Source organism: Ovis canadensis, chromosome 5, assembly GCF_042477335.2.
Source record: "Ovis canadensis isolate MfBH-ARS-UI-01 breed Bighorn chromosome 5, ARS-UI_OviCan_v2, whole genome shotgun sequence".
In the NCBI taxonomy this organism is placed as follows: Eukaryota; Metazoa; Chordata; class Mammalia; order Artiodactyla; family Bovidae; genus Ovis; species Ovis canadensis.
In genome coordinates, this window is record NC_091249.1 from 63,981,658 (window position 1) to 63,996,435 (window position 14,778).

The window sequence follows — 14,778 nt, forward strand, 5'->3', positions numbered from 1 at the left end:
GCAGCAGTCCATGCTTGAGAAAACCAGGAATAGGGCTGTGGGGTCTGTATCCTCTAAGCCCCCTGAAGAAGGTGATGGGGGCGTCTAGAGCACAGGTAGGAGGTGCCCTGGAGATAGGCCCTAGCTTTCTCACAGCTGCTAAGACTGAAGACTGCAGTGAGGGAGTATAAGCATTAGCTGTCTATCTGGGAGAAGGAAAATAGGCCCTAGATTATGCCTCAGATCTAGGAAGACAGAAATCTATTTCTGAGCCCCTTCCTGAGACCAGAGAAGACCCCTTTTTGCTGTCACTGGTTTAGCTGTCATTGGTAATGGTCAGTAACCTAGCTGTCTTCCTAAAAACCAGCGATCATTTACTGTTTTACTTTTTGAGAGACGGGGGATCTCCTTGACACTTAGGAGTTTCTGGGAGGATGAGTAAAAGGGGCGAGCGAACCTGCGTTAATGAATCCCGTAAGGAACTGCGTTTCCCAGGAAATTCCTGACATTTTTAGCTCGTGAATTTCCTAAAGCCTGCTTGGTTTTCTCCTTCATTCTGGGTCCTTCCAGAGAGGAAGAGTGGGGCTAGGGGCTGAAGGCTCGGCAGGGCCTGGTTTATCCGCAGAGCTGGCCGGCAACCCGGGCTGGGCTCAGCCCTGAACTGGGTGCCCCCCTTCCCCAAATCTCAGAAGGAGGAGGGGGAGGCAGGCGGGCAGTCTTGGTCCCAAAGGGGGCTCTTTGAAGGTTTTGGGGTGAGTGCGGGGTTTCTTTTTGATTGTTGGTTGGGGAGAAGGGCAGAGCCAACGGAAAAAGGCACTGCGGGCACCCCGGCCCTGGTGCGGCTGCCGTCCTCTGCTCGGCTCCCCCCTACCGGTGAGTGCGCCCGCCCGCCCGACTGTGCGGGGCTGCGGTTGGGGGGAGGGGGGAGCGGGATCATCTGAGGCCAGAGCCGCTGTCGTGCACGGGGAGGGGGAGCGGCGGGAGCGAGGGGAGGGAGAGGGGAGGGACGGGCTAGGTGTCTGCTGCTCCGCGCCACTGCTGCCGGCGCCCCGTCCTCATCCCTGGCAGCCCCTTCTGCAGCTAAGGGTTACAGCCGCACCACCTCTTCTCTTCCTCGGCCGCCTCTGCGGCCAGGGCTCTGCGGTAGGAGACGGTCCAGCCAACGACGGGTGGGCCTGTCTGGGTTTGGATCTGAGTCTGGATGGGGCGCACAGAGGAGGGGTTTGCCGTGACTCGGTGTCCCCTCTGCAGCAGTTCGACTGCGCTACGCAGGCCCCTCCTCCTACATCCTCTTTGGGGTCACTGGAAAACAGGGCTCAGGCCCGCTCCCTGTGCTTAGTATGGCAGTCCCCTTCCTACCCCTAGTCCCCCAACTCCCGGGGCCGAGGCTGCCCAGGGTCTGGCCAACAGCGACAGCTACAGTGGTGGCGGCCGTGGCGGCAGCAGCTGCGACGCGGCGCGTCCTGATCCCCCCCACCCCCCAGCCAGGGGTGTAGGGCGAGGGCCGGTGGGTGGGCGCCGCCTGGCGGGCGGGCGGATGGGGGACTGGCAGCGGGGAGGGGGCACGGGTCACGTGCCGGCGGGCGGGTGGGCGCGTACAGTAGGGCGCCCTGCTACTGTACTGGGGAGTCAGTGCCCTGTTACCGGGTCTCGTCTGTCTCGTCTCTCCCGCAGATCTCGCGAGAGTGGCTGACTGGCTGTGGGGGTTGCGGCGGCAGCAGGCGGAGCCGGGGAGGGAAAGCAGCGGCGGCTGAGGCGACTGAGGCGGCGGCGGGCGGAGCGGCAGGCGGCGGCGGCGCGGCGGCGGAGCGCAGCATCATGGCGGACCGAGACAGCGGCAGCGAGCAGGGTGGTGCGGCGCTGGGCTCGGGCGGCTCCCTGGGGCACCCAGGCTCGGGCTCCGGCGGGGGCGGTGGTGGCGGCGGGGGCGGCGGCGGCGGCAGTGGCGGCGGCGGCGGCGGCGGGGCCCCGGGGGGGCTGCAGCACGAGACGCAGGAGCTGGCCTCCAAGCGGGTGGACATCCAGAATAAGCGCTTCTACCTGGACGTGAAGCAGAACGCCAAGGGCCGCTTTCTAAAGATCGCTGAGGTGGGCGCGGGCGGCAACAAGAGCCGCCTTACTCTCTCCATGTCAGTGGCCGTGGAGTTCCGCGACTACCTGGGCGACTTCATCGAGCACTACGCGCAGCTGGGCCCCAGCCAGCCGCCCGACCTGGCCCAGGCGCAGGACGAGCCGCGCCGGGCGCTCAAGAGCGAGTTCCTGGTGCGCGAGAACCGCAAGTACTACATGGATCTCAAGGAGAACCAGCGCGGCCGCTTCCTGCGCATCCGCCAGACGGTCAACCGGGGGCCCGGCCTGGGCTCCACGCAGGGCCAGACCATTGCACTGCCCGCACAGGGGCTCATCGAGTTCCGCGACGCTCTGGCCAAGCTCATCGACGACTACGGAGTGGAGGAGGAGCCGGCTGAGCTGCCCGAGGGCACCTCCTTGACTGTGGACAACAAGCGCTTCTTCTTCGATGTGGGCTCCAACAAGTACGGCGTGTTTATGCGAGTGAGCGAGGTGAAGCCCACCTACCGCAACTCCATCACCGTGCCCTACAAGGTGTGGGCCAAGTTTGGACACACCTTCTGCAAGTACTCGGAGGAGATGAAGAAGATTCAAGAGAAGCAGAGGGAGAAGCGAGCTGCCTGTGAGCAGCTTCACCAGCAGCAGCAGCAGCAGCAGGAGGAGACAGCCGCTGCCACCCTGCTGCTGCAGGGTGAGGAAGAAGGGGAAGAAGATTGATCAAACTGAATGGAAAAAACCCACACACACATGCACACACACACACACACACACAGCCACACACAGAGAAACTATACTGTAAAGAAAGAGAGAAAATAAAAAGTTAAAAAAGTTAAAAAAAAAAAAAAACCTGTTAACTCCAAGGGAGCACCACCCACAGAACCTCCACCAACTGACAGTTTCTCTTCTTGACTTGCCACCCATCGCTGGATGTTGTCCACTTTATCCACCATATAAAACAGTAAGCAGCTGCTAAAAACAAAAAAACAAAAAAAAAATACAAAAAGTAATAACATTATATGAACTGTGTTTCCTACTTGATTAAAAAATATAAAGAACTGAGTGTTTATTTCCCTAATTAACCAAGAACTTTTGTACACGTTTAAGCTATTATTATTAAAAGTGTTTGCAAAATGGTCAAGATTATAATATTGCTGAATTATATAAAAGTCCTTTTCATGTTGAGCTAACATTTGACTTTAGCACAAAAAAGAGATATTTTAGAACACGTAAAATAATATTTTTAGTTTTTCTCATTTTGTTACCAAATTTCAAACCTTACATGGAGGTTATTATAGTATATTTGACACCCTATATACCTGTGATTAGAGATGTGTATATATATGAGGGCTAGGCATGCTGTGTGTCTGAGCTTTGTCTAAATGTTATGCAGAAGTTTGTAGAGTTAAAGGTACGTAGGTTTAATTCATGCAAGGTAAACAATAAGTGCTCTCTTTTATACAATATGCATTGCATCTGGACCTTAAACATATAAAAATGGTCAGTGAAACTTCTGTGAACATGAAGAAATTATTAAAAAAGGCATTTAAATGAAATTTGCTAAGTTGTGATTTTTACGGTTGGAACCAAAGTTATTCAAATAGTAAAAGAAAAAAGAGAAAGAAAGAAAAGGAAATCTCCCACAATATTTTTCTGCATCTGTTTGCTTTGAGTAGGCATTTTGTCATTATTGTGTATATGAGATGTACTTGTATCGTTCATAATATATTTTTTTTATTATGTGTAGAAAGATTTTAAAAACTTAACTAACGTGCAGCAATTTCCAGTGAACCTGTACTTGGACATCAGGTAGTGAGTCTATTTGTGGTCACTAGCACTGTCTCCTAAACTTGTAAAAGGTCTGAAGCTATCCTTTGATTTTTGCCAGTGCTATTAACTTATGTAGACCTGTTAACAAGCAGAGCAACACAATTATAGTTATCCTACTGAGCCATGGATTCTGAGCTTCATTTTAAAAGTGAAAGCCAAGTTGGTGTATGTAAAGGATTTCCATGTAGCTGTGGTGCTAGTTATTACTGGCTACATTATATGCTAAGTGTATTTGTGTTCCCCAAGTGTACAAGCCTTCTATCAAAAGTATGTTCTATAACTCATATATTCAAGGTGTAGGGTATGAAAATGCAAAGCTTAGGAGAGCACTTTACCAAGCTGGTGTCCTCCAAACTGAAATTGTTTGTAACGATAGTCTTTTACAGGTTTTCATTTAAAGATGTTTGTGTGCTTTTAATTGACAACTAACTTCTTGCTGCTGTATAGTAAAATATTAATATATTTTTATCATTAAACTGCTGCATGACTATCATCTTTGAGTGAAGAGAAAATGTTATAAAAAAAAAGATGCCTTAAACAGTACATTTTGGTTTGGAATTCTGTAGAAAGTATTTTGGTTTTTTAAAAAAGGGGTCTTGTCTGACATAGTTCTGGGGATGGAATTGTTATCTTGGCAAATCCAGCCATATAGATCTAACTGCTGTATGTAGAAGACACCACCTGTAGGAGCTGGAAGGTATCAGTGCTTCTCACATTGTAAAGCATTGGCCTAGGAAGGTGAAACAGTTGTCTTTTTGAAGGATTTTCTTTTCTGCTGGTTCTTTGGGTTTTGATTTGGTATTTTTAAGCTCCCTGGTTGAGTGTGTTGTCTTTGTTTTTGAGATCTACTGTATGTGTTGAATAACAAGCTATTTCCATTGTACTGTGCATTTTCCCATTAAATTGTTTGCTTTTAATATTCATACAATGTTTAATATGAGGTGACCGTACAATAGTTAGGAGTTTCTTTACTTACAAAATCACTGGAAATGATTAAATTGCTTTTCCCCTTCCCCCCAAGGTGCATTTTTCTTATTTCCACATAGTAAAGTTGAGCTTTTACAGTGCATAATGTGACATTTGGAATGCTTATCAACTGCATGTAAACATTAATAACCTGCACTTTTTTGTCTTAAGGTTTGTTGAGCTGTTTTGTTCACTGTACTTTAACTGTGATATGGAAAAGACTGCATTCTCTGTGCTGTTATTAGTTAGGAAAGAGAATTGCTTTGATTTTGTCTCTTGTTTACTATAGCTTCTTAAAGTTAAGCCTTGTACTACAGGTTGTTGGAATACTCCTAGATCAGTGTTTCATAGTAGCCAGCAATAAGTAGTGCAAGTCCACAAAAACACAGCAAACTTAGGCAAAGTGTCCTTTCTTTGAGATGCGAGTTCTTTCATGAGGTTTTCTTTAGGGTCCAAGTTACCTAAAGTGAAGCCTTTCATAGCTATAGACTTCAGATTCTGCTTGGAATCCTACCGGATCAAGAAGCACATACATTGTGCAATTATCTTTACACTATAACAGTTAAACACAATCTTACTAAGATTTTGAAACCAGTGTCTGATTTATGGTCAGTGGATTTTAAAAGAAATCCGCATTCAGATCTTTTAAGACTTAAGACGTGATCATAGAAAAGACTAATGACTGTAAAGATGCGGTTTTTTTTGCATCTCACTTTATCTCCCCAAGCACCCCCAACCTACCCTTTTCCCCCTCTCCTGTTTCCTCCTTTTTCCACCCTTCCCCCCAGGTGCTCGGTACTTTACCAAGGTTCTATAACTCAGTGTTTTATGTTGGAGTTTTTCCTTGTTTTTATTTTACTAGTTGGTAAACCCTGTTTGTGCTGAAACAAAAAAGGAAATGGTATATTTGACCATATGTGTTATTCATAGAAGACAATATGATCAAATGTGCCAGAAACATGTAAACAAAACTTAATTCATGACAAGTATGCCTTATTTTTAATGATCTGCTTTGTCTTACAATTAAGGTCCAAGAGCTTGGTTAAACTATACTATTTGCCTAAGTATAAAAGAACACTTGAAATGCATTACATTCTTTAAAATGAGAGACATTGTCAAGTAATTTAATCCAGAGATCAGCCACCAGATTTTAAATGCCCATATAAGTGTGTGTGTTTGGTATTGTTTGTTTTTTTCTTTTTTTTTTTTAAGTCACCAAATCTTTTTTTAAGCTACTTTTTATTTGTGCCTCCTATTTATCATGCTGATGTTGGAAGCAGCAGTCATCCAGCCACAGAGGGAGCTAAAGTTAACTAACCAGAACTGTAGAAATCATTATACATGCCTTTGACAACAAAGGAAGTTCATAAGAAAAGCCATGTTGGCTTTTCCTCCACTAGATAACAGATTGGAGGTAGATGAATATTTGCCAAATGGAAAAAAAGACAATGTGAGTCAGAAAGACAGACTTTTCCAGCTTCTCAAAAGCCATGGAGAGTAGAAACCAAAACCAACAGGGAAATAAAAAACCGTGAAAGTCTCACTTTGTAGTTGTCCCATGCAGGGGTTGAAATTTGACTCAAAGTGAAAAATATATCAATGTATTTTATAGGCCTTCACATCTAGAGATGGATAACTATCGCAATTTGGTTTTTCAGGTGATGGAGAAAGCTGCTAGTAATTTTAACCCCTGCCTAAAGAAGAAAGATAATTTCATTTGGGAGCAAGTACTTGTTGCCTTGAAAAATAGCACTGTAATAGCCTATGATAATTAGTTATAGAATAACCTTTTTCCCTTTTAAACTATGCAAATTATTAAATAAGTGTAAATTAGGACTCAATTAAAGATAGTTGATTATATTGCAATCAGATGGCATTCACAAACTTAACTGGAGCATATACAAATAAAATCTATTAGTCTAAGAGTTTTGTATGCTAACAGAAAAAATATAATTTAGCTACCTATTCTAAAAATGGTGAATATTATTAATATTGTACAATAGGACTGGGAAGACTGCCTCCTTTTTTGAAGAGAGAGATTAAGGATTTTTATAATTGTTTTTCATCAAATTTTAATATTTTTGTCAAATTTTTAGGTATTTAATTTGTAAAACAGTTTGCTTTGTACTGGCATACAGAAAATAGGGTATTGATTTTAAACTTTTTGAAGCCAAGTGATCAAGTACATTTGTAATAAAAGTCAATGGATCTATATCAGTTGTACTCACTGTTTTCATTTCTTATACTTATTGATATAGGAATGCTGTACATTTTCTGCAGGAACAACTAAATTTGGGTGGAAGGGAGGGAAAAAGATAAGTCCATTGATAATGAGAATATGGGTGGGTGCCATGACCCAACTACTTTATATAATCTTTAAGTCAGTTAAGATTTGGTATATTAAAAAAGATGTATAGGTCACTTTTTTCCTATCTTTTTTCCTATGAAACTTGATGTTTGTGGGGGTTGTCTTGTTCATTTTTTTTCTGTGCTTTCAACATTTTCTATTTAGCAATGTTGAAACTCTCTGAACTTTTTTCTTTTATATTTTGGGTTATCTGCCAGCCATGATTGACCCCACCATGGGCATGATTATTTTTATCTCCCACACATGGTGGAGCAAATGGCAGCCCACTCCAGTATTCTTGCCTGGAGAGTCCCATGGACAGAGGAGCCCGGCAGGCTACAGTCCATGGGGTTGCAAGAGCTGGACATGACTTACCAACTAAACCACCACGCATATGGTTCACACTGTCTTCAGTATTCCCACTCATTCTTTCATGTTACACATGCATACATTTCCATATGATTTCAGAGTGGAGATTTCTGAAATTGTTGTTCTGGTGGCTTTCGTAGCTCCCTGATTTCTTATTTTATATGTGAATGTACTTTTAAGACTTTTTTCCCCCATAAAAAATGAGATACCAAATCTGATGACTTTTCATTTTCAGTATCAGAATGAGATCCTGCTTTCTTATATAAAAGAATACTAAGAGAATCTTTAGCCACTTAAGTTTGAAAAAGGTTGGTAATAACTGAGTATAACATTTATAGTTGATGATCCCTAAAATTGGATATCAACGATTTGTAGATATATATTTATATATGCGCACTTCCCTATGAGAGTAAAATGAATAGGAAAGAGAATTTATTAGAATTGCTTAAGTGAATAAATTCACTAAAGTAATTTGTGCAAAGGTGTTTGTTAAAGTTTATCTACTTTTAAATCATATAATATTTATTTTCATTGAAAGTTAACCAAATTTAGACCATTCATAATGAAATTATGTGAAACTTAAGTGATCACTGCTATTAAAATCACTATTTTTACCCAGCAACGTTAATATAAAGGATTTGCAATAAATCTTTAAGAAAAGTTGATTTTAACGTTTGAAGAGTTATTTGCTCCTAAAATAAAACCTAAATTTAAGGCCTAGGCCCTTTGACAGGCTCTTTTAGAGCAGAAATTTCATTACTATGGCGATCATCTAAATTAGCATTAGCATGAGTCAGGCAGAATTTCATAATGCAGGAACCAGGTAAAAAGTGAAATATATGATTGGTTTCAAGCCAACAGTTTGTTACCTTTCAGTTGCTAAACTGACTACAAGTTTTGATGTTGGATGGTCCTAGGCAATTTATATCTTTAGGAAGGTTGAATATGGCAAAGGTCACTTGTCAGAAATATTTTTCTTAAAAAGAATTTCATAGCTACTCATTTTTATTTTGTCCCCATATTGTGTTTGGTATTTATTTTCTTTCTTTTTTCCTGATGTGCTTTACTTTTGTGGAAAATTGTCTTGTTTGATAGGTAGAAACATGGTGGTGATCCTCTGTGTAAAACAAAGTTACTTCTTATGGACCAGAAAGATTTTACTCATTTTGGAATGGCAAGATTTTTGCATTTTCATGAGTATATACTTTGTTTTGGTGGTTATTAGTAATTTGCTTATAAATTTTTATAACATTTCCTAGAAAAAATTTAAGCTAAAGAGTTTAATTTTCTTGATTTAGGGTGCGCTTTAATAATTTAAGAAGCCTCCAAGTTCAAGGACCAAACCTTTATATTCTAGAATTGTGAGAAACCTGGAAATACTCTTGTTAGCATGTGTTTTGCTCTAAACTGGATTAACACAGAAAAATCCTAAGAGGACTTAGGTTCTTACTACGAAGTAGCAGTCAAACTTACAGGACAGGTGACTTAGGTATTCACGTTGACCAGCTCAGTGATGGCCATCTGCTGATGAGTTAATAGTTTGTATTGGGGAATGGATCAAACTCCTCTTGAGCTGGAGTGGATTGGCAGTTTCCAGTGCAGGTAGTTGTTGGTGACATTTGACCTACCTCCCTACCCTATACACTGGAATTTTCTTTTTCCCATCCTCCTTTTTCCTTGTTTTGCTCTCTCTTATACTTCTGGCCATAGGCCTGCCAGTGGCACTCCAGTTTACCTCCTCAAGAAGGAAGTAAAGAAATTCCAGACTCCTGCCTTAGAAAAGAACATAGTTAACTGATCCCAGAAAGATTTCTGTATTATGAGGTAATTGGGCAGTTTTTTCTGACTGCTGTCTTCCCTATAGTCTTAAGTTGGCAGTTTGAAGAGCATTGACATTGTTAAGATATGTATGAATTGAAGAAAGTAAGAAGTATGTGTATTTTAGGTAAGTTCTTGGAGCTGAGACTTATTGGTTTGGAAATTTAAGAGCAGAAAGGGGGAGAGCTGTTTAAAGTGTTTATGAATGGAAGTGTAAGAGGTATACAAGGGAATAGTTTGGAGGTAAAGTGGGAGAAATTTTTACTAGAGGTAGGAAAAGACACTGAATTTAAATGAGAGTTGTTTGCTAAGGACAGTGAAGCTGATGTTCAATAAAGAAGTTTTCAGAAAAAAAAGGGCCCCTTGTTGGTTATGAGAGAGCTGTTGGTCTGTTATGATGATGATGATGATGCAGTATATAAATCTGTTTTCAGGTATAGGATATTTGCTTTTCTGGACAAATATAAATAGCACAATTGTGGAATGGCAACTTTTCTAGTTAAGGCAAATGGTGCTAGAGACTTATTTTGAGGGGAAGAAATTTAAAAAGTTTCAAAGTTTCGCATTTATTTTTAAACGATCAGAAATATTTTATCATACAGACTATTCTCCTGAACTCATGTTACAATGTAGTTTACATTTGCTTTTCAAAATGTTCTTTAGATCAAATTATTCAGTTTTGCAGTCCACAAAGATCCATATTATGCCTTGCTTTATAGAACCTTGAGCCTTTGTTCCACATAAATTTCTAGAAGTACAATAAACCAGGTTAAAAATAGTGAATTGAAATCTTAGGTGTCTTTTCTATTTGTTTTCTATTTGCAATCCTAGCAACTATTTAACATTGTGGCCCTTATGAGACCCTCAAGAATATATATTTCTGAAATTAGGCAACATACCCGCCCTCAAACTCAAGTTTCTGTTTATTTTTCCACTTTCTATGTTACTTTAAAATTGTGTCCCAAGAGTTCATTGGTGGCAAATATTAATAATATAATTTAGTATATCTTGGAAGTTCTTATGTCCTTTGTAGGGTGAAACTGATTGTGTTAAGATTTCTGTCTCAGTATCCCAGTAACATTTTGATAAGATGAAAAGTTGCTATAATACTTGTTTTTAAAGTTACACTATTCAACTATATTTGAATTGACTGTTTTCTAGTTTGGTATGGACTTAATCTCAGTGATTTTGACAGATTAATGTTTCATTTTACCCAAATCTGTGTATTTTAGTGATAAAACCTCTTAAAGATAACTTTTAAAAAAGAGGTTCTGATTTTGTATTTGGAATGTAATTTTTTTTATAAATGTCAAATACATTAATAATAACAATTATTTTTATTTTAACTTATTTTGTAGAGTTGGCAGTTAGTATGATTTTCATCCAGTAGTATTATATGTCAGATTTTAAATTATGATGGTTACATACTATAACTTAAGTCAGTGCAGAGCCTTCTTAAATAACCCCTCCCTTAGGAATTGTTTAAAAAAAGTGAATTCCCAAACCTGTGTCAAGAACCAGTGATTTAAATGACTGTGAGACAAGTCTTTGAAAGGCTTCCTTGAGTCTAGTCAATAGAGATAAATGATAGCCCATTTCCATGCTGCATACAGTTGTTAGGGTTTATAAAGTTGTCAATATGTAAAAGTGCAAAAGCAGGAAAGACTGTAAAGTTGCCTATAAAATTTCTAGTTTTCATTATTTGCACTATTTATCTTTGCACTTGATTTTTTGAAAGTTAAGACTAGTCACTTTCACTTTTGTTTCTAGTCTTTTCTAATTTCTTACATTTTCAATATCCCACCCAAAGCAAAACTTATATGCAATTAAGTATTCTTTATAAGTCCAAGAAAATATTTCGTAGTGTTAGCTATGTAGAACAAAAATTTGTTTTGATAAAATTTTTAATATGGGCCTTTATTTGCCAATAAAATCCTTTGTAAATGTGAGTTTTATTAAACTATTTGAATAGACAAAGTGAAAGGGTAGAAAAAATATATATACATACATATATATATATGAAGTGATGTCTTTGAGATCCAATTTCCAGCCTGAAATGGCCTGATTTTGGAGTGTTAATTTGTTTTCAGTGAAGTCAGTGAGATTTGAGTCGAGCTGGGCATTGGCTTAAAAAGCTGAAAGTAAAGTGGGTGGCAAGTGGCAGCTCCCTCTTTCATGTAGTTTTCCATAATACTCATGGAGTTTCCTTATGGTCTATGTGATATAACTGGTGTTGAAATAACTATATTAGATGAATATTCCTTTTTGGAATTCAAGGTTGACTCACTTTTTGAGGAGGGGGGTAGCAAGGGATAAGAGACTTTATTTTAACTAGAGGCATTCGTATAACCTCAAGATGTACTCTAGAAAGAGTAGGAGAACAAAAAGCGTACCTGTGAACATATTTTTTGTCTTAGATTGTGCGACAGTGTTTGGAATTGCAAAAAAAAAAAGACAGTTTTGTCAATAGAACAGAAATGTGTTTTGACTGAAATTATTTTTTGTAAATTATTATTTCATTTTATACTCCCTCTCCCATAGCCTTTTAGGAGCTTCATACTTAAAACCAACAAGCTAGAGGCCTCTCTTCAGAGCTGGTTTATTTTTGGAATGCCTGAGTGTGTTTCTGGATGGAAGGGGTGCGGCAGGGGGTGGTGTTTTAATTCTCGACATGCTCTTCTCAGCACGTTTTGCTATTTATTCTGGATCTTAAGTTTGCAAATTCTGTTGAAAATTCAGTGATGTATTTGAAATGAGAAAGTTCTCTATGACATAGTGTGAATGTGTGTGCCTGGACTCTATTGTGGAACTTTGTGGCTTTGTTTTTAATTAAGGTAGAAAGTTATAAACTTCCATTGTTCAGACTTGAGGTTTGTCTAGTGGAAATGTGCCCGATAGTTATCTAAATATGGACCAATTTTGGGAAATGAATGTTGACAAATGAGTATTTGACTCTATATAATCCTTTATTCAAAACTGTAACTTAAAGGCTTTTATAGTTGTCTTAAGTTTTATGTTGTCTTGGGTTAAATGTGGATGATGATCAGTAGTATATCTATGAATTTTCTTTGGGAAAAGAGAAATATTCAGTCTCCAAACCTTTTCTTGGAGACTAAATTTATCGTATATGGAAAATGAAAAAATTTTAGAAAGTGGCTTTATTTTTAAATAGGGTTTAATCAGCTTAATTATTTTTTCTAGTTTGAAGCACTTATTTCCCAAATATGAATAAAGGGAAAAGATCAACAATATGCCCCCCTACTTTTTGAGGACATTTTTAGTTTTTTTGACCCTATTTCCCAATCCTAGAATAAAACAAATTACGGGTAGCCCTCTTAAGTCCCTGTATCATCTTTTTGGGGTCACAGATACCTTTGATTATCAGATAAGAGTGATAGACGCTCCCCCCAGAAAGAAAATACCACATACACAGTTAATTTTGCATACAACCTCAGGGGCATCACACATCTTCTGGAATCCAAGTTAAGGATCTCTGCTCTAAACTCCGTAGAGAAAATTTTAATGCAATTAATTGATAAAATTAGAAACTAAGTATTGGCATAAAACATTTCAGATTGGAATGACTGTTAGATGGTGGCCCCTACTCACAAAATGTGACATTCTAGACAGTTTTTCTAGACATTCTAACAACCAGACAGAAGGAAGAGAGCAGCGAAGTTCTGAGAGTGATATCTAAGGAGTTAGGGCATCTCTAAACATGGGAGCCACTTCTGGTTCAAGGCAGGGGTCAGGGTGCCTGACAGCTTCTAGCAGGGTAGAGTTTGATAAACCACAATGCTCAGGATGCCAAGGGGTTAGCCATTATCTTAACCCCTTCCTCACCAAAAGATTTTAGTTTTGTCTGTTGGGAAACAAGATGTCACTAGGAAAGAAAAAGATTTGCCTTACAACTTTGCTGGAACACATCAGTTTGGTGACGTATGGGACACCGGTATTGTTTTTGAGAAAGTAGATAAAACCAAAGTAAATTATTCTACATAGTGTAGAACATTATTTACTAGTAACATTTGTTTGGATGTGTTAGCTTTGACAATTTTTACCAGTAAGTATTGGTTTTATTTAAAACTGGGAATCCAGTGTATGAATAGGATAGTTGATATATCTGTCCTTTCCCCCTATAAAGAATAGTTTAAAGGTTTATGCATACTTTTTATTTTTCTCTCTTGATGCCATGGAGTGGGGTGGGTGGGTGGGTGGGGAGAGATATTTGAGTCAACAGACTGACAAAATGTCTTCTTCAAATTGAAAAATTGAAAAAGCAGCACCTTATTTAAGTCTAACTGTATACCATTTTAGTGCATGTATTAGTTTTAATAATGATTTTTGGTGCATGCCTTTGGGCTTATTCAAAAGTGTACATTAGGAAAGTATACGTATTTCCTTTCTTAGAAAGGAGATGTTTTTCTACTTTGCAACATGTGATTACAAAAATCTTCCTCTGTGGGAAGATTAACCATGTATTGAACTACTGAAAAGTATATATTTTTAGATATACAGAAGGAATCTACATGGAGCAGCATTCAGACCTATATAGAAGTCATAGCATTCTGTATAGGACCAAAAAGGAAATAACATTAAACAACTTAAACAGACTTTGTTGGGTAGAAATACCTTTAGATCTTGCATTGACATCCAAAAAGAAAATGCCACAAAAGTTTGCTGAGAACTTTTGTTGTTTGAATTTTCTCTGTCAGTGTATTTAGCCCAAATAGAACAGCTTTGGGTTAACACATACATAGGAATCAAAAAAACAAAGCTAACTAAATAAATCAGTCTGGTTTGTCAATCCAGCTTGACTAAATAAGTAAACTAATCACCTGCAACATGAAAAACTGTCCAACTCCTCTAAGGTTTTGACAAAATAACCTTGGCTGATGTGGGAAAACTCCCACTTTGATTTCTGACCTGACAGTGAAGGTTCATGCTTGACATGATTTCAAACCTGACAGTGTCTGTTTAAGGAGCTATGGTACAGTTTGCTAATTCAATCTCAGATACCTGTTGATTACCTGTGAGGTCTAGAGTCCAAAGTAGCCAGCAGCCGTATCCCTGAGTGCTCTGTGCCCATCAGATCTCTTAAAGTTAAGCAGGGTTGGGACAGGTCACAGCTCTGATGAGCGACCTCAGGAGCTGTGGACAGCCCCAGATTCAAGAATTGTATCTGCTTTCTTGGGAGTCATCGCTGAGCTAATGTCCCACATGGTGTTACTTCCTGTAGATGCTCTCTCTCGGAGGAGGCCCAGAGCACACATCCTGATCGCTTGTGGTACTCAGAGAGGGGGTGCTAACTCTGATGCCCTGGCCAAATTCCAGTTTAGGGATGTGGGTCTTCTTGCCATTCTAATCGGAAATGTGCATCGCTTCCCATTTTCCCTGTTGAT

At 39.9% G+C, this 14,778-nt stretch overlaps 1 protein-coding gene across 3 annotated transcripts in view; it reads left to right on the top strand.

The window, feature by feature from the left end:
• The window catches only part of PURA (purine rich element binding protein A), a 60,736-nt gene that overhangs the window by 4,489 nt on the left and 41,469 nt on the right, over positions 1-14,778 (top strand). For 2 of the 3 annotated variants that reach the window (XM_069592253.1, XM_069592254.1), the window contains exon 2: positions 1,654-4,369. The exons of the other annotated variant lie outside the window; for it this stretch is intronic. In XM_069592253.1, the coding sequence (XP_069448354.1) occupies positions 1,798-2,766 (969 nt within the window). In that variant the 5' untranslated portion in view covers positions 1,654-1,797 and the 3' untranslated portion in view covers positions 2,767-4,369. Of the gene's footprint in view, positions 1-1,653; positions 4,370-14,778 lie in introns of those variants that run through there. 3 annotated transcript variants of the gene reach the window in all.